This window comes from Colletes latitarsis, chromosome 1, assembly GCF_051014445.1.
Source record: "Colletes latitarsis isolate SP2378_abdomen chromosome 1, iyColLati1, whole genome shotgun sequence".
Taxonomy (NCBI): Eukaryota; Metazoa; Arthropoda; class Insecta; order Hymenoptera; family Colletidae; genus Colletes; species Colletes latitarsis.
The window spans coordinates 57041406-57060343 of NC_135134.1; the positions used below are offsets into that span (position 1 = coordinate 57041406).

General features: G+C 41.2%; 1 protein-coding gene across 3 annotated transcripts; it reads left to right on the plus strand.

The window, feature by feature from the left end:
- Positions 1 to 135: 135 nt before the first annotated feature.
- LOC143340201 (dynein axonemal heavy chain 7) lies at positions 136 to 18727 on the plus strand. 3 transcript variants are annotated; one of them, XM_076761882.1, is made up of 47 exons: positions 136 to 237; positions 371 to 524; positions 698 to 847; positions 1132 to 1332; positions 1419 to 1795; positions 1970 to 2191; positions 2267 to 2564; positions 2680 to 3027; positions 3121 to 3386; positions 3469 to 3622; positions 3739 to 3965; positions 4243 to 4444; positions 4588 to 4822; positions 4899 to 5038; positions 5317 to 5595; positions 5762 to 6019; positions 6104 to 6388; positions 6495 to 6743; positions 6824 to 7169; positions 7431 to 7600; positions 7689 to 7820; positions 7900 to 8121; positions 8192 to 8643; positions 8712 to 8909; positions 9029 to 9176; positions 9845 to 10072; positions 10168 to 10349; positions 10408 to 10717; positions 10838 to 11083; positions 11202 to 11431; positions 11518 to 11737; positions 12062 to 12250; positions 12777 to 13151; positions 13225 to 13397; positions 13466 to 13711; positions 13789 to 14076; positions 14139 to 14330; positions 14446 to 14672; positions 14758 to 15128; positions 15212 to 15392; positions 15447 to 15635; positions 15720 to 16317; positions 16391 to 16601; positions 17071 to 17305; positions 17763 to 17914; positions 18012 to 18296; positions 18373 to 18727. In XM_076761882.1, exons 2-47 carry the CDS (start codon positions 402 to 404, stop codon positions 18577 to 18579), a joined length of 11217 nt encoding a protein of 3738 aa, XP_076617997.1. In that variant the 5' UTR covers positions 136 to 237; positions 371 to 401; the 3' UTR covers positions 18580 to 18727. The 3 variants fall into 3 exon arrangements, with proteins under 3 accessions (XP_076617997.1, XP_076618005.1, XP_076618013.1); XM_076761890.1 differs by lacking the exons at positions 17071 to 17305; positions 17763 to 17914; positions 18012 to 18296; positions 18373 to 18727 and adding an exon at positions 16696 to 17052; XM_076761898.1 differs by lacking the exons at positions 17071 to 17305; positions 17763 to 17914; positions 18012 to 18296; positions 18373 to 18727 and having other exon boundaries at positions 15720 to 16235; positions 16391 to 16618.
- The last annotated feature ends 211 nt before the right edge of the window (positions 18728 to 18938 follow it).

Here is an 18938-nt window from a genome sequence, read left to right on the forward strand (position 1 = left end):
TATGGAAGAGCACTTTCGACGAATACGTTTCAGAAATAATATAAATAAATTACTGTGCCGAAATGCTTACCATTTTCAGGTCAGTGTGTCGAAGAGAAGCGAGAAAGTTAAAACTATCCAACTTTCGGCCGAACATAAGGCCAGTTATCGATGGAATAAAGTGAAACTGGAGAGAACGATTATCCTCTATCGTCCTGCTATCCAACGAATCGTAGATTATTGGTATCGTGAATTCAGGTTGGTTCCCTTTAAAAGAATTACGCTAATATTACCAACGTAGTGTCGAAAATGTAAAAGAATGTGTAGCTTCTGCAACGAGACTAAGTATTAAAAACATTGTATACACATATGTGCATGGCTGATCGAATAGCGACCGAAAGCTGATAAACGGAAAGCAATTAATGGCACACGGTACGTCGTATGATCTCGACAGTTTTGGAAAAGCCATCTTAAAGATGTGTTATCGAACGAGGGAGGATCTAGCGAAATACTGGCTGCCAAAACTTGGAAATATCTTGCTTGCGGTACGAATGGGATTATTATTTACGTATTATAAATCAGGGCTGAGCCTAGGAATTTTTACACCTAGAGGAATAATGCGGTACATACACGGTGCCTCTCATGTATACACGTGTATGTATTTTCTCCGAGCAAAGTTATTCCTCTTTGTTGTAATTTATTACGTACACGTGTTTAGGCTCATGATAAAAACGAGTTACCTTCGATTACCGATGCTCCGAGATTTCAAACATTTCTCAATTGTATCGCTTTTATTATGGAAGAGCAATTGCGAACAATTTGTTTGCAGTCGATGGAGGAATACATTGACTATCTGTCCAACACGAACGTAAGTGATAAAGGCATCATTTTTCATTTACTTTTTCATAAATTTATCGTGATAAAGTATCATTGAATTTCGAAGCAAAAGAGAAAAAAAACGAAATGATTCCGACAGTCGATGCTAGTCGAGACTTCCAACTGGCTGAACCGTATCCTTGAAGGAAACCGTCGCGACGTTCCAACTGGCTTACTCGGGGGTTACATTTGCCTCGAAGGATACGGTTTACAGGCTCGATCAGTGTCGATCGGAAATAAGTTTGCGATCTAAGGACTCGCGTGTACCGTTCGTAGTATACGCGTTGCGGCTTCGATATAAAATTGACGATAAGGAATTCGGTAATGGTGTTCGAGCCGACGGTTAAAACTTTTGTGCAAGTGCTGTCGATGCTACTGAATTCACCGCGGGAGGCAGTCGGTACGTTGCCGCGGATCGAAACGCTATTGGAGTGGAGGAATGCCAAGTCGATCGATTTCGGTCCAACGTTGCTCACGGTACTTGAATTCATTTTTTAAAAAATTATTCTGTCCTTGGCAATTATCCCAGAATTCATAGCAGTCAATTCTATTTATTGCCACAGCCAAATATTTCGGTACAGTATACGGAGCAACAAGGAAAGAAAATCGCGCAACTAATCAACCGGAAAAAAATTGAACTCGAAATACAAGTTGGAGAATTTGAAAAATACGCGAGTTTCATGGATGATACGGAAACCAAGAAGGTCGAGGAGTTTTTGAAATCCGATACGGATGTAAATTTCGAAAGTTTTCGAGTTTTAATCCAACACTATGATCAGCTGTCTCGACGTATACCGATTGAATTTAATCAAACTTATTTCGGTGAATTTTTTATCGTCCATAGAGGAGGGTTCATCGAACATATTGCCTTGGTAGCTCGCCGGCTCAAGGATGAATTAGTAGCTAGAATGATTAGCGATTGTCAACGAAAATCGCGAGCGTAAGTATGTATACGTATACATACATACATATACTATACGTTTATGCGTAAATCGTTTTATCCGTCAGCCTACAAGAGCCTCTTGGCTCAAATCTTAATTAATTTAGTAAAAGATATTGTTTCAACGAAAATCGTGCGCGCGTATAATTTCGTAAATCTGCGTAATTTATTTAGTATAGGGGATGCTTATCAACATATCGTGGACCGGGCTTTAAGCGTTCCAATGAATACGATGGAACTGATGGAACTTGGAGAATTTATACGCACCACGGAAACCGAGACTGCTTTTCAGTTGGAAAATCGTTTAACAGAAATAATTAAATATATTATTTTTCTATCGGATTATTCCGTCTTTACTCCCGTCGAATTGAAAACCAATAACTTTGCTTTTCAATGGTAAGTGACACGCGACTATTTTAACCTGACTCGAACGTTCGAATGCTCATTCTTACGAAAACCATAACACGCAAGGTATCACAAGCTCTCGGAAGTTTTCCAACAGCACAAAGAAATTATTGCAAGTAAAAGCGGAGAATATCAGAAAAGCCTGAGAAAAAGGATCCAACAATTTGAACGAGAGCTCGAAACGTATGCAAAACATTGCGACGAATTGCAGTATTGGGGTAACCTCGACGAGATATATCGATATAAAAAGAAAGCCGATCGTCTGGAAGAGAAACTGATCGCCGCAATGGACACCGTCGATAGATTTAACGAGGAAGAAGAGCTATTCGGTTGGCAAGTATCGCAGTATCCGTTACGAAAGGTGGTAAGTATGTAGATACCTAGGTACCACCACCGACCTACAATTACGTTTATTTCGAAACACGAACATGCACGAACGAACGAGTCCGATTAATTGGATTTTATTAAAATTACACTAGACAGCGGACAAGTTGTCATCGTACAAAAGATTATACGACGGTGCGTGCGATTTCCTAACTAATTACGATACGTGGATGAGTTCCATGGTGGGCTACCATGATCCAGAAGACATCGACACGATCACAGGAACCGCTTATCGTACGATCTATAGACTGGAAAGGTCTATACAAGAACCAGTCGCGAGAAAACTTGCCGAAACGGTCCGAACAAAGATAGAAGAGTTTCGAGAACACATGCCTGTGATAACGACTCTTGGAAATCCGTCCATGAAGAACCGTCATTGGGAACAAGTTTCCGAGATTGTTGGTTTTCCCATAAAGATAGACGAGTCGATGACGCTCGCCAAGGTAAGTACTTGCACGCGTTAGGCACATACATACGTGTATATCTGTTTCTCTTATTCCCCTCCATTCACGAGGAGACTCTGTTGTCGAGCGCAGATCCTCGATTACGGTTTGCTCGATTACGTTTCAAAATTCCAAGGGATATCCGACGCGGCGTCCAAGGAGGGCAGCTTGGAGAAGGCCCTCCTTCAAATGCACCTCGATTGGGCGGACATTACGTTCGTCGTCAATCCTTATCGCGACACCGGAACATACGTGATTGCCAGTGTCGACGACATACAATTACTTTTGGACGATCATTTGACAAAAGCCCAGACTATGAAAAATTCTCTCTTCATTCGACCATTCGAGAAGGAAACGTTGCAAGTATCGCTTCACGATCGTTGCTTTTTCTTCATTATCCGTTATGTTGATCCCCGAATGATTCTCCGTTATTATGCTTAGAGAATGGGAGTCCAAGTTGCTATTGCTGTTGGATATCATGGACTATTGGCTACAGGTGCAAGCAACGTGGATGTACCTAGAACCGATATTTTCTTCGGCTGATATACAGCAGCAAATGCCGGAAGAAGGACGACGATTCAGCGCCGTTGACAAAGTACGACGACGCCGTTTCCATTCTCCGGGGCTTCTTCGTCTTTCTCCTCGGTGATCTCAATACACGATCTAACAAAATTACCACATTATCTACATTGTATATGGTTTTCGATATAGATCTGGAGAGAAATTATGCAGCTTGTCTCGGCGGATCCTCGGGTTATGAGCGTGGTTGAAATTGACAAAATGCTCGATCGTTTCAAAAAATGTACAAATTTGCTCGATTTAATACAAAAAGGACTTGCTGCTTATTTGGAGAAGAAGAGACTCTTTTTCCCGCGATTCTTCTTCCTGTCGAACGACGAGCTTTTGGAAATATTGTCGGAAACGAAAGATCCTACCAGGTAAACGATTCCAGAAATCACACTTTTACCAGTGATTCTATACATTTATTACTTTCAGCAGCGAATGTTGTTTTATATGCTCGTTTAATTCTACATATATGTAGATTCGCCGGCCGGTATGCGTTATTTTTGTTAATATAATTCGATTAATGGTGTTTTTATATTTACGCTCTTTCAGCAAACCATATATGTATGTATAATTTTATGTAATTTGCGTTGTAGAAATTTTTCAGTTTTTCATTTATTAGCTAGTTTATAATTAACAATTGCTCGTCAGGGTACAGCCGCATTTAAAAAAATGCTTCGAAGGTATCGCGCGATTGAGTTTCACAGACGATATGGAGATAACGTCGATGAAATCGTCCGAGGACGAAGAGATTACGCTCGAGGATATCGTTAATACGGTGGCTGCTCGGGGACAGGTAGAAAAGTGGTTGCTTGAACTTGAATCTTCTATGAAAAAGAGCGTCAGAGCGCAGGTAAACGGTTACTTTTTCTTGCCCTCCCAACTCGAGGGAGGGAAATGACCACTTCGATTCGTATTTAGACAACGATTTGTTAAATATTTTATTTTCGCCCAAGTAAAAGTATCAATTTGTATCTACTTGTGCGTTCGATACAGGTAATTCAAGCCAAGGATGCGTATTTGGAGCAAACTAGATCGAAATGGGCCCTAATCTGGCCTGGCCAAACGATTCTATGCGTCAGTAAACTTTATTGGACGGCCGACGTAACGGATGCATTGTCGAAATCTTTGATCAATTTAGAAAGCTATATCAGCGTCTGTACAAACGAACTGCACGAAATAGTAAAATTAGTTCGTGGAACGTTATCGACGCAAAATCGTACAACTTTAGGTTCGAAGAAACGTTACCGTACATTTCTTTTATTTTCTCGGAATATAGGAAAAGTTATTTTTAGTAATAATTTCAGAGGCACTAGTTACGATGGACGTTCATAGTCGTGACGTTGTAACAGAGTTGTTTGAACAAAGAATCGACGATGTCACGGATTTTACATGGTTGGCTCAGCTGAGATACTATTGGATGGAAAACGAGAAGAATAATAAAGAGGTACGAGAGCATAGCGTCAGTTTATTTAAAAAAAAAAAAAAGTACACGACCAGTTTTATATGTACATAGAATGTGCGGGTACTCGGCATTGTGGATTCGTTCGGACGTTCGTGCATCACGTAACGTAGTCCGGGCAGTCCGGATTAGTTTGATCATAGTGGTATTTATCGCAATATTAAAAGCATTTGAGCAACAATGTCGTATTCCTTTATAATTAGTCAAGCGATAGCCGTTCGCGTCTCTTTGCTTAGATTTTCTTCTCCTTCATTAAATTGCAGAAGGATGACATGTGGACGACAATAATAAATACTTGGTTCGAGTATGCGTACGAGTATCTGGGCAATACATCGAGACTAGTGATAACGCCGTTGACTGACAGATGTTATCGGACTTTGTTCAGCGCGTTGAGTCTACATCTTGGCGGCGCTCCCGAGGGCCCCGCTGGCACCGGCAAGACCGAGACGACCAAGGATTTGGCTAAAGCTGTCGCTAAACAGTGTATCGTTTTTAATTGCTCCGATGGTCTCGATTACATTGCCCTGGGAAAATTTTTTATGGTAAGAGAATCATCGACATTGTCGATGTAAATTTTTTTTTTTTTTTTTTTTCGTATTTCGTCGGTTTATTTTGTTGAAACTGTCCGTCCAGGTATTTAAAAAGGTGTAACATTTGAATATTTATCATCGGTAAATAAACATTTTGTTCGTATGGTTGTACTCTCAGGGATTGGCAAGTACGGGTGCATGGTCTTGCTTCGATGAATTCAATCGTATCGATTTGGAAGTATTGTCAGTGGTAGCGCAACAAATTTTAACGATCCAACGAGCCATCAATGCTGCGAAGGAAACGCTTATTTTCGAAGGTATCGAGATCAAATTAGACCCGACGTGCGCCGTGTTCATTACGATGAATCCTGGATACGCTGGCAGAACCGAACTTCCGGATAACTTGAAGGCGCTTTTTCGACCGGTTGCTATGATGGTTAGTTACGATCGCCGTTAAAATCTTTCGCATCGTATTTGCGAATCATAATGCTTTTTAAAATTGTTATTTTTATCATCTTAGGTTCCGGATTATGCTTTGATCGCTGAGAATACATTGTATTCTTACGGCTTTTACGATGCCCGGTCGCTTTCGGTGAAAATCGTGACAACATACAGGCTATGTTCCGAACAACTTTCAAGTCAAAATCATTACGATTACGGAATGAGAGCGGTGAAATCTGTTCTGGTGGCGGCTGGAAATTTAAAGATTAAGTATCCGGAACAGAACGAGGATATTTTGGTATTGCGCAGCATAAAAGATGTAAATTTACCAAAATTTCTCAGCGAAGATATACCTCTGTTCAACGTACGTACATATGTACACATATAATTTTGATAATCGGCAATTATACGTATACATGTAATTTATATCTCGCGCTATAAAGAATCAGCCATTGTTTATTTCGATGCAGGGTATCATGTCGGATCTCTTTCCGGGAGTGAAACTTCCGGAACCAGATTATACCGATTTGAATGCATGCGCTTACGATGTCTGTTTAACGTCAAACCTGCAGTGTACCACTCTCTTTCTCGAGAAAATACAACAGATGTACGAAATGATGATTGTCAGACACGGATTTATGATCGTCGGACTACCGTTCGCTGGAAAGACCGCTGCCCGTAACGTTCTAGCCAATGTTCTGAACCTTTGCGAACAGAGGGTAAATTACGAGACACGTACATACGTATATGTATATGCATATCGGTAGAATTGCATCGATTTTTCTGTAATCTGTTGCAGAACCTGATGAACGAGCGTAAAGTGGAAACATTCGTAATCAGCCCGAAAGCCGTGACATTGGGCCAGCTGTATGGAGAATTTGATGAAATATCTCACGAATGGTCCGATGGAGTTTTAGCCATCAGTTACCGCGCATTCGCCACTTCGACCAGCCTCGATCGCAAATGGTTGATCTTCGATGGTCCCATAGACGCGATATGGATAGAAAGCATGAACACGGTACTTGACGATAACAAGAAACTCTGTTTGATGAGCGGAGAAATTATCCAATTGGCGCCATTTACCAATTTGATATTCGAAACGATGGATTTGGAGGCAGCCTCGCCTGCCACCGTATCCCGTTGCGGTACGATCTCCTCGATGTGTTGTTTACAGGTTGTTTTCCACTCGAAATTAACCCGTGTCACAGATCAAATTCACCTTGTGACGGACTTAAAATCGAATCGTAGCGTAAATAGAACATTTTATATCACGTTCGGAGAAGAAACGTTTAAAAATTGTACGAATGCACGAATCTCTGCTGGAACAAAATCTTTATTCGGCATATTTGATCAAAGTCGTAAGTCTGGAACTCTTGTAAAATATTTTCAATTGTTTATCGGTCTAGGAATGATATACATGGAACCTGGAGCACTCGGCTGGGATCCTTTGTTGAAATCTTGGATAGCCAACACACCGAGTGCGATAGACGAATGGCTGAAAAACTTTCTCTATCGATCGCTTTTTCGAAGATTTTGCGATCCTCTGCTTTATTGGTTACGACACACCGACATCCAGGTCCTTGTACTAAAAACTTTGTTCCGCCCATACTTGTTTATGCCATTTCCTTTTAACGAACACGGTTTGTTGATTTGTTACGGCGCAGGAATTATGTCCGATGCCCGACTCTAATCTCGTACGTTCGCTGACTTATCTAATGGATTGTTTCCTCGACGAGTATCGCGATGAGAAGGTTGCCAAGGACATGGACGAGTTGGACATCCGAGCCCAAATCGAGGTTAGATCGAAACATGTTTCCAATTGTTAAATTTCACGTAATGCTCTAAAGCTTCTCGCGTTCCTCGAAACATTTGCAGGGTTCCTTTTTCTTCTCGTGTATCTGGGCTCTGGGGGGTACACTGGAAGCGAATTGCAGAGAACGTTTCAGCATTCTATTTCGCGGCTTTCTCGAGAAAGATTTCCCCTCAAATTTGATGGAAACATTTCGACTGCCGGCATCGATACAGTCTCCCGAAAGGCCGTATATATTTCTGATGCCGCGACACGGCCATGTCTTCGACTACAGATTCATCAAAGAAGTGAGTGAGCGGACAAGCACGAACAGGGTCAAGATTAATAGTAAACAAAGTGACGTTGATTACTTTTCAGGGTAAAGGAAAGTGGAGATTGTGGGCCGATGAATTGCTCGACGGACCGTCGATTCCTCGCGACATTCCCGTAAACGAAATAATAGTACCTACGGTCGAAACGATACGGTACACGGCACTGTTTCGACTGTTGATAGGCAACGAAAAGCCGGTGCTGTTCGTAGGTCCGACCGGGACGGGAAAATCTGTCTACATAATCGACTTTTTACTCAGAAAGAACAATCCTACAGTAAATAAACCATTAATAATAAACTTCTCTGCACAAACTACGGCAAATCAAACGCAGGACACGATTATGGGAAAACTCGACAGAAGACGTAAAGGAGTATACGGGGCACCGATCAGCAAGCGTTGGATCGTTTTCGTCGATGATCTTTCGATGCCTATGAAGGAAACTTACGGCGCGCAACCACCTATCGAACTTTTACGGCAATGGTTGGATCACGGAGAGTGGTAAAGCTAGCTTACACTTTCCCATTTCTTCGGTAAGATTTTTCGTCTTGTCAAACTGCTCGTTGCAGGTTCGATAGAAAAGATAAAACAATGATAAAGCTAATCGACGTACACTTGATGTGTGCCATGGCTCCGCCGATCCGCGGTGGAAAAGACATTACACCTCGATTCAAGAGACATTTTGTCGTATTAACGATATCAGACTTTCACGATGAGGTAATGACAATGATATTTAGCAAACTTGTCCTTTGGCATCTAGACACAAGGTTCGTACTTTTCTCGTTCTTATTTATACGACTCTATAACATTAAAAATCGTTTATTGTTATTGTAGTAGTAGTAGTAGTAGTAGTAGTAGTAGTAGTAGTCACGCGTTTCTATTTTAGAGGGTTCAGCAAAGAATTCGATCCATGCATCGATGAAATCGTCCTAGCTACGTTGGATGTATACAAGCAGAGTCTTCTCAACCTTTTACCGACACCGGCCAAGTGTCATTACGTTTTTAATCTTCGAGACTTCTCCAGAGTGATACAGGTTTCCTTATTTAAGAATTTCGTGCGCGGTTTTATACAAGATGCTTTTACAATAGTAATCGGACTGTGCGGCGACAACTATGTTGTTCTAAACCAAGATAACAAACAAAAAAAAAGGTCGTGGAGTAAACTCGTTTCGTTTCTCTTCTAGGATTTCGTTAAATTTTAGAACCCAGTTAGTAGGAACACGCGTAAAATGCTTAAAGAATCAATGAACGACCGGTAGATAAAAAACAATGAAATAAGCTCACGTAAACGAATGTACATATACAGGGTGTTCGGCCACCCCTGGGAAAAATTTTAATGGGAGATTCTAGAGGTCAAAATAAGACGAAAATCAAGAGTACCAATTTGTTGATGAACGTTTAAAGTTCCGTCAATACTGAAAGTGGATAAGATTTCGGGAGTATGTCTATTCACCGAAAATGATTATAATTGACCCCGGTAACCGAAAATAATTCTTCCAGAACGATTTGAAATTTTTTAATTTAATTGTTACTAACTTTTTAACGTAGTCTCCATCAAGAAATTGGTATTCTTGATTTTCGTCTTATTTTGGCCTCTAGAATCTCCCATTACAATTTTTCCCATGGGTGGCCGAACACCCTGTATGTATTGCTTTTAAACGTATAAAAGAATGTATGATAAGAAAGAATCATTTACTCGTAGGGTGTTTTATTATCTGTTCCTGAAACAATGTCAACGTTAACGAGTATGAGAAGACTGTGGGTTCACGAAGTACTCCGAGTGTTTGGAGATCGATTGATAGATCAAGAGGATTTGTCATGGTTAGTGGGACAAATACGCGTTACTCTAAGGAACCGTATGAGCGTGATTATGGAAGAGTTGTTTATAGATCTTGTTCCCTCGAAGGGATCAACAACTTCCAACAACCAAGTAAGTTTCCCAATGTCGCAAATATCGCGAGGTTTCATCGTATTCTTAGCAAGTGTTTGCGTACGCATATTTTGCGGCAATGTTCATGTCCGTAGTCGCAACTTATAACCGAGACGCAGCTTCGAAATTTGGTATATTGCGATTTCGCGGACGCCAAGGTGGATGCTCGACTGTACCAAGAGGTTCCGGATCTCGATCAATTACGAGAAGTAGTAGAAACTTATCTCACCGAGTACAATACAGTGACTAGGAAACCTATGAATTTGGTATTATTTCGGTAAGTGTAATAAGAATGCGAGCGATCGATGCGGAGATTGATTGTTGATGTACGTTAGGTTCGCCATCGAACATTTGTCTCGCATTTGTCGGATCATCAAGCAGCCGCGAAGCCATGCGCTACTCGTCGGAGTTGGTGGTTCAGGGAGACAGTCGCTAACTAGATTGGCCTCCCATATATGCGATTACGATGTTTTTCAAGTCGAGGTCACTCAACAATACGGAGTTTCTGCATGGCACGAAGACGTGAAAGGAATTCTAAAACGCGTAACTAGTACGGATCTTCACTCGACGTTTATCTTTTCCGATACTCAAATCAAGGAAGAAAGCTTTCTCGAAGACATTAGCAATATGCTAAATTCCGGAGAGGTGAATACATACATATACATATGTATAATCGATTCAACGATACCCTATCTCTTACGAACTTGACAATTTTTTATTTTTTTTCTCTTCCTAATCGAATTCGATTATTGAAACGAAACTTAGATACCGAACATATTTACCGTCGAAGAAGTAGCCGAGATATGCGAACAGATGAAGCAAATAGATAGGCAACGGGATCGATCGGTACAAACGGATGGAAGCGCGGTAGCTTTGTTCAATCTCTTCGTTCAGATAACGCGCGATCAGTTGCACATCGTAGTAGTGATGTCTCCGATAGGCAATAATTTTCGCAACCGAATCCGAAAGTTTCCAGCATTGGTCAACTGTTGTACCATCGACTGGCTTCAGGTACATAAAATTATTCTTAAAAAATTCGCACCTATTCTTGACGAGCAGAAATTTCAATGGAATCGCAATTATTCCAACACTCTGTACGTTGTTGTTTAATCTTTATTTAATCGAGAAGCCGTGGCCACAGGACGCACTGTTGGCGGTTGCAACTAGATTTTTATCAACGATCGACCTAAGGGATCACGAAAGAATCGCCGGAATCGATATGTGTCAATTCTTTCATGTATCTACGGAAAATCTAAGCTCGGAGTTTTTCATTCGATTGAATAGATACGTATACGTAACCCCAACTTCCTACCTTGAGATGATAAACACGTTTAAGGATTTATTAGAGAAAAAACGCGAGTAAGTAATAATATTGGATCGGGCGCGTATATCTTTTTCTTCTTGGTACTCGAAATCGAGTTTTTTTCTCGTTACGAACAAAACAGGGAGATAACGAACGCAAAAACTCGATACGAACGTGGTTTGGGCCAGCTAGACAATACGCAACGACAAGTCGTAACTATGCGAGAGACGTTGAAGTTGTTGCAACCGCAATTAATAACTACCACGCAAGATGTTCAGAAAATGCTACTCGATGTTGATCGTGAACAACAAGAGGTGGCAGAGTTTCAAAGAGTCGTAAAAATCGACGAGAACGCAGCCGAGGTCAGAATCTACGATCTACACAGCCAGCCAAAAAGATGTGGTATACCATTAATTTATCACCGGTATATGGATGCAGTTTTACGTTTGTTGCAAATAACGCGGTGAATTTGGAATATGCGGATCGACGGGGAAAAAAGTCACGACATTCCGGGGTGGAGAGCAACGGAGAGCAATGGAGAGCTACTTTATATGAATCCATCTGTATTCTGTACCAGTGTTTTCGTTATTTATCATTGACATTTGCGCGGTATCTTTTTGGCTGTAACTGTATATCGAATAGCTTTTCTATTCCGTTGTAATTTTAACAACCATTACAATTTTCAGACGTACGCGAGTGAAGCAGCGGCAATAAAAGCCGAGTGTGACGCTGATTTAGCCGAAGCGATGCCAATTCTGAAACGCGCCCAAGCTGCTTTGGATACGTTAACGACGGCTGACATCGCTGTGATCAGAGCAATGAAACAACCACCGTATGGAGTAAAATTAATCGTCGAGAGCGTTTGTGTTCTGAAGGTTCTAATCCACTCGTTTCATCTAATTTCGCAATTCTACATAAATCCCTATGTTTACCTATGTTTACCTGTTAAGGATATGCAAAAGTTTCCATCGTTTATTAGATATCTTTATTAACGTTCTACATATGTATATGTAGATAGAAAGAGTGTAATATTTTTTGTTTGTTTATTTTCGAGCCGATGAAACGATCAATGAATTTTCGAATTTTATCGGTATTTCGAGTTTTATGGTGTTACGAGTGAGCAATGCAACATCTAGCATCACCGTGCAGCAAGATTCCTTTGTTTCGTTTCATTTGAGCTGCTGTAACATTTTATCCCGAATGAATAATTTTAAAGAAACGATTATCGAAATAAAGATGCCTGAAAGTTTAACGTTAATTTTATGCAAGTTGGTCTGCATATAAAAACGCATTGCAAGATGGTCTGCATATAAAATTAGCTACGTTTAAACGATGGAAAATTTTCAGTGTGCACGATGTAGTATACGTAGATGTAGAAAGAAAATTGTTGGTTTTTCACAGCAAATAAAACCAGAAAGAGTTCAGCAACCCGACGGCACGTTTATGGAGGATTACTGGAGAGCCGCGTTGCGAATGCTGAGCGACATAAGGTTCCTCGATTCGTTGATTAATTTCGACAAGGACAATATACCGGACAACGTGATCGAGAGAATTCGTAAACAATATTTGACCAATCCAGATTTCGATCCCGAAAAGATAAAGAAAGTATCGACGGCGTGCGAGGGGCTGTGTCGATGGGTGTACGCAATGTCCGAATACGATAAAGTATCAAAAGTCGTTGCTCCGAAAAAGAAAGCTCTCGCGGAATCTCAGAAAGTTTACGATACCGCCATAGAGACTCTCCAGGCGAAGCGAGAACAACTTGGAGAAGTACAGGTTCGATTCGCGGCTCGAAACTCGTGTGTCTCGTAATCGGTTTGCAAAAGTGGTTATCATTAATTTCGTTTAGGAGAAGCTGCGAATGTTGCAAGAGCTTTTGGAACAGAGGAGAATCGAGTTTCAAGTAATGTCCGACAAAGTGGTGGATTGCGAAACTAAATTGAAGCGTGCCGAAGACTTGATCGGAGGATTGGGTGGTGAATACACGCGTTGGTCCGATACCGCGAAAACTTTAGGAGAGAGGTAAAATTATTCACTTGGCGATATGAAGAATTGTGAAAAAAGATATTTGCTGATCACTTAATTTGTAGATATCATCGGTTAACGGGCGACGTTGTAATCGCGTCTGGCGTAGTAGCGTACCTAGGCCCGTTCACGATGCCGTTTCGTGTTCGACAAATCGCTATCTGGATACAACGTTGTACCGACTTGCGGGTAATTTGCAGTAAAGATTTTCAATTGCGCGACATCCTTGGAGATCCAGTTTTAATCAGATCTTGGAACATTTTCGGCTTACCGAACGACGCGTATTCCATCGACAATGGCATCATCGTCCAGTAAGCTGTCACTGATATTTCTACACACGCACACACACACAAGTACATAGTTTCGACTGGTTGCGTGAAATATTCAGGAATGCAAGGAGATGGCCGCTGATCATAGATCCTCAAGGTCAAGCCAATAGATGGATACGAAACATGGAAAGACAAAATAACGTGAATATTATTCGACTAGATCAACTCGACTACAGTCGAGTATTGGAAAATGCGTTGCAATTTGGTCAACCGGTACTCTTGGAGCGTGTCGGCGAAGAAATAGACGCTGTCCTCGAGCCAATTCTGATGAAGGAAACGTTCAGACAAGCTGGTGCGCTCTGTATAAAATTCGGAGACACGATCGTTGAATACGATAGAAATTTCAGGTAAAGTACGATAACTTTAGTTATATTTAATAATAGACGTTAGCGTTATTTTGCATTTACAGACTCTACATTACTACGAGATTACGGAATCCGCATTATTTGCCCGAGATAGCAGTGAAGGTGACCTTGTTGAACTTTATGATAACACCGAGTGGATTGGAAGACCAACTATTAGGAATCGTTGTGGCAAAGGAGAGGCCTGATTTGGAATCGGAGAAAAACGCCTTGATCGTACAAGGGGCCGCAAACAAAAAGTCTCTATCGTCGTATTTTCTTCTTACTATCGAAGCAAACGTTGTTTCCAAACTTTTTATCGCTCCATCCTTTTTCATCTCTGACTTGTTGTTGTTATTTCGGTCGTTCTTTCAGACTCCTTCAAGAAACAGAGGACAAAATCTTAGAGATACTGTCGATCGCCGAGGGCAATATATTGGAAGACGAGGAGGCTATCGATGTTTTGACGTCGTCTAAAAATCTGAGCGACGATATTGAAACGAAACAAGCCGCGGCCGAACAAACGGAGGCGTCGATCGATGCTGCTAGATTACAGTACACGTCGATCGCGGTATACTCGACCGTACTTTTCTTTACTACCGGTATATTATATTTATTTACGTTATCGCAAACAGGATCGATTCAACGATTTTTTGTATATTAAAAACGCGCCACATTACGTTTCAGCAATACTGGCCAACGTCGATCCGATGTATCAGTATTCGTTGCCATGGTTTGTCAATTTATTCGAATTAGCTATCGATAATACCGAACCGGCGGAAACCGTGGAACAGCGACTATCAGATCTCATCAAGTATTTCACCTATTCTCTTTACGCGAATGTCTGCAGATCGTTGTTCGAGAAGGACAAGTTACTATTTTCCTTGTTATTGGCGATCAATTTGCTCAAGCAGCAAGGTAATCTTTCTCTGTCACAGTGGATGTTTTTACTGACCGGTGGAGTCGGTATCGACAATCCATACGCGAATCCGACAACTTGGCTACCGACCAAACAGTGGAACGAATTATGTAATTTAGACAACATCGAGCCTTTCTCGGTGCGTTCGCAACAAAATAAGAATAAAGAAACGACACACGACTAGGACTAATCTAATCGTTGGGAAATGATTGATTCGATCAGGGTGTCCGAAAGGCGTTTGCGAGCAATACCGAGCAATGGAGAAAACTGTTTGACTCGAAAGAACCGCAGAACGCGACGATCCCATCACCGTTCGATACTTTGAATCTATTCGAAAAGATGTTGATACTGAGGTGCATTCGTCCGGACAAGATCGTCCCGGCGGTACAACAGTTTGTCCAAGGTACCGATAATAGTACCTAGTAATAGGATCGCGATCTCAAGTTTGTTTTTTCAGCGGAACTTGGATCGCAATTCGTCGAACCACCGCCGTTCGATTTACCAGCCTCTTACGCCGATTCGAATTGTTGCACTCCATTGGTATTCGTCTTAACGCCCGGCACCGATCCAGCCCAGTTGTTGCTCGCGTTTGCGGACGAGCAAGGCTACACCGCCAGTCGTCTATTTTACCTTTCCCTTGGCCAAGGTCAGACGAATTATTTTCATATTTAGAGGAAAAGGAAGAATGGAGATTGCAGCCGATGAAATTTGTAAACCTGATGCTCGACAGGTCAAGGTCCGGTCGCCGAGGAAACGATTCAAAAAGCCGTGATGGTTGGTAACTGGGTAGTTTTGCAAAACTGTCATCTAGCGGTTAGTTGGATGAGCACCTTGGAGAACATTTGCGAGGGTTTGATGCCCGATACGATTCATTCGGAATTTCGACTGTGGTTAACGAGTTATCCGTCGGAACATTTTCCTTCGTCGATTTTAGAGAACAGTATCAAGATGACCAACGAACCACCGAAAGGGCTAAGAGCAAACATCCTTAGATCCTACACGAGCGATCCGATCAGTGATCCGGATTTCTTTGAATCTTGTTCTCAAACCGAGTACTTTAAAAAACTTGTCTATTCGTTGTGCTTCTTTCATGCTATCGTGCAAGAACGACGGAACTTTGGTCCTATCGGTTGGAATATTAGGTACGAATTCAACGAGACCGATCTGCGAATCAGCGTGTTACAATTGCATCTCTTTCTCGACGAGTTCCAAGACGTCAGGTTCGATGCTCTCAAGTATTTGACCGGTGAGTGCAACTACGGTGGCAGAGTTACGGATAATTGGGATCGCAGAACTCTAAACACTATCCTCTCAAAGTTTTATTCCGAGTAAGAACTAGCCTACCGTTATACCTAATACTATCGTCTATCGAGAAATCACCGTCATCATGATCGATTTCAGAGAATTACTTGCCGAGAAAGTCTATTATTTCGATGATGCTAGCAACATTTATTATTGCCCGAACGTTCGAGAACACGAGGCTTACATGGAATACACAAGAAATTTACCTTTGATCACCGAGCCGAGTGTTTTCGGTATGAACGAAAACGCCGACATTATTAAGGACCAGCAGGAAACGAATCTACTGTTGGAGTCGATTCTACTCACGCAGGTACTACAACAACGCGCTCGAGTTTCTTCGTATTTTCAAACATTTTGCATTTTAACGCTCTTTACTCGCTGTTTATCGCACCTCGTTCGCTCAGGACCGTACGGTACGTACATACATGTCGTATATGCTTGGACGCGTACGATAATTTATACAATTTGTCTACGGTAAGCGCCGATTGATTGCGTCTTGTCTACTTTCTTCAACCGCAGTCACATTTTTAATCACAAAAGCAATTTATTCGCGCTTATCGTATCCTACTTTTCTTTTCTTTTCTTTTCTTTTCTTTTCTTTTCTTTTCTTTTACCAACGAACGATTAATTTTACAAACTGTTGACGTTGCGCGTTGGATATACTCGTAGGATCTGTGGCAAACGAGAAAGGTTAGTAAATTTGGTTTCACGACGTGCATGTTTCGCTGCATTATCGAAAAACACAAAGCCTCTTTATTAATCGACTCTGCTCCTCGCAGGAAACAATCATGTCCGGAGCCGGGCAAACTTCGAACGATGAAATAGTACTTGGCATTGCCAGTGACATTTTCGAGAGGCTACCACCCGATTATGATCTCGTATTAGCGCTTGAAAAGTATCCAACGTCCTACGAGCAGAGCATGAATACCGTTTTGGTGCAGGAAATGGGCAGATTCAACAAACTTGTTCGCTACATTAGAACCAGCCTGGAGAATATTCAACGAGCCATCAAAGGTTTAATCGATCGTATCAATTACAATCGCGACCGTGCCTTGTCCAACTTGCACTTATACATATATAATATGTGGAGGTTTACCGAAACAATAAACACAACGTGATTCGTCTAAAAATAAGAGATAAATTTATTTAATACAATGATTTAGACTAAGCTTGTCCTATTGCACGTGATTGACTAACCTAAAAATAAGAGAATCAACAATTAAATGTTTATTCTTCTCCTTTCAACACGCCGGACACGTTTAACAATTCTTAATTTTGCACTATGCGTATTTCCTCCACTGTATTATTCTATTATTAATATATCATACGTTCTTCTTTCTTATTTCTCAGTCTATCACTCTACCCTCTCTCTGCTCATCGTCCCTCACTCGTGGCACCACCTCTCGGACGACCCATACTCTAACCGCAAGCATGTGCACAAGCTTACACACATACTTGCGTCTTCTTACAGGCCTCATCGTAATGTCCTTTGATCTCGAAGATGTCTATGACGCGATTTTGACTAACAAAATACCCGAATTATGGAAACAATACTCCTATCCGTCTTTGAAACCTCTTGGCAGTTACATTTATGATTTGTTACGTCGCTTAAACTTTCTTCAAGTAAGATGTTATACTCGTTAATTTACAGGCATTTGAATGTAGGAACTGTAACGAAAGAAATACTTGTCTTTGCATCTGTATTGTCGTCGATGTTTAGAGTTGGTACGACCAAGGACCACCAAACTGTTACTGGATCTCAGGATTTTACTTCACGCAAGCCTTCCTCACCGGATCACGACAAAACTATGCGAGGAAATATCAAATACCCATAGACCTTTTAGTTTTCGATTTCGTCGTATCGAAAACCGATGCGTCTGGTATCTCTGCTCCCGAGGATGGAGTTTACGTACACGGATTGTTTTTAGACGGTGCTAGATTCAACATGGAACGTATGAGCCTAGACGAGAGTTTACCCAAAGTACTATACGAAGATGTGCCCGTCGTAAATATACTTGTATAATTTCCATTATCTTGTTTCTTTCGTTAATTTTCTTTCTCCATAATTATTATCATTTTAGTTATGGTTAATTCCTATGAAGAAGGAAGAGGTCAAGGAGAAAATTACTTATCTTTGTCCAGTATACAAAACTAGCGAAAGGCGAGGTGTGTTATCAACTACAGGACATTCGACCAACTTTGTTATCGCTATGACCTTACCCACCGTAAAACCGCCGGAACACTGGATCATGAGAGGAGTCGCGATGCTTTGTCAACTCTCCGAATAGAAAATTCTCTTCTTTCTCGCGGTCGATGGAAATTTCAATGACGCGACTTTCAAAGAGGAACATTTTATCTCGAACGCGTATCTCTGAAAATGTCAAGAAATCACATTTTTCTACTTTACATAGAATGCTTGAATCAGTTTCTGATATAAATATCAAATAAATTTTGACTTAATTATAAAATAAATGGCTTAGTCGAGTGGACTAGGTGAAGGAAAATATCAGTGTACAATTAACATTCCCCCACAATTCCAATCCCTCGAAATTCGGACTCATCGCTAAAGGGAGAGAGATCGGGCCACGGGAGAAAAACCATTGACCGACTTGCACCTATTTTAACTGTTGGGGCGTGGATCTTGGTT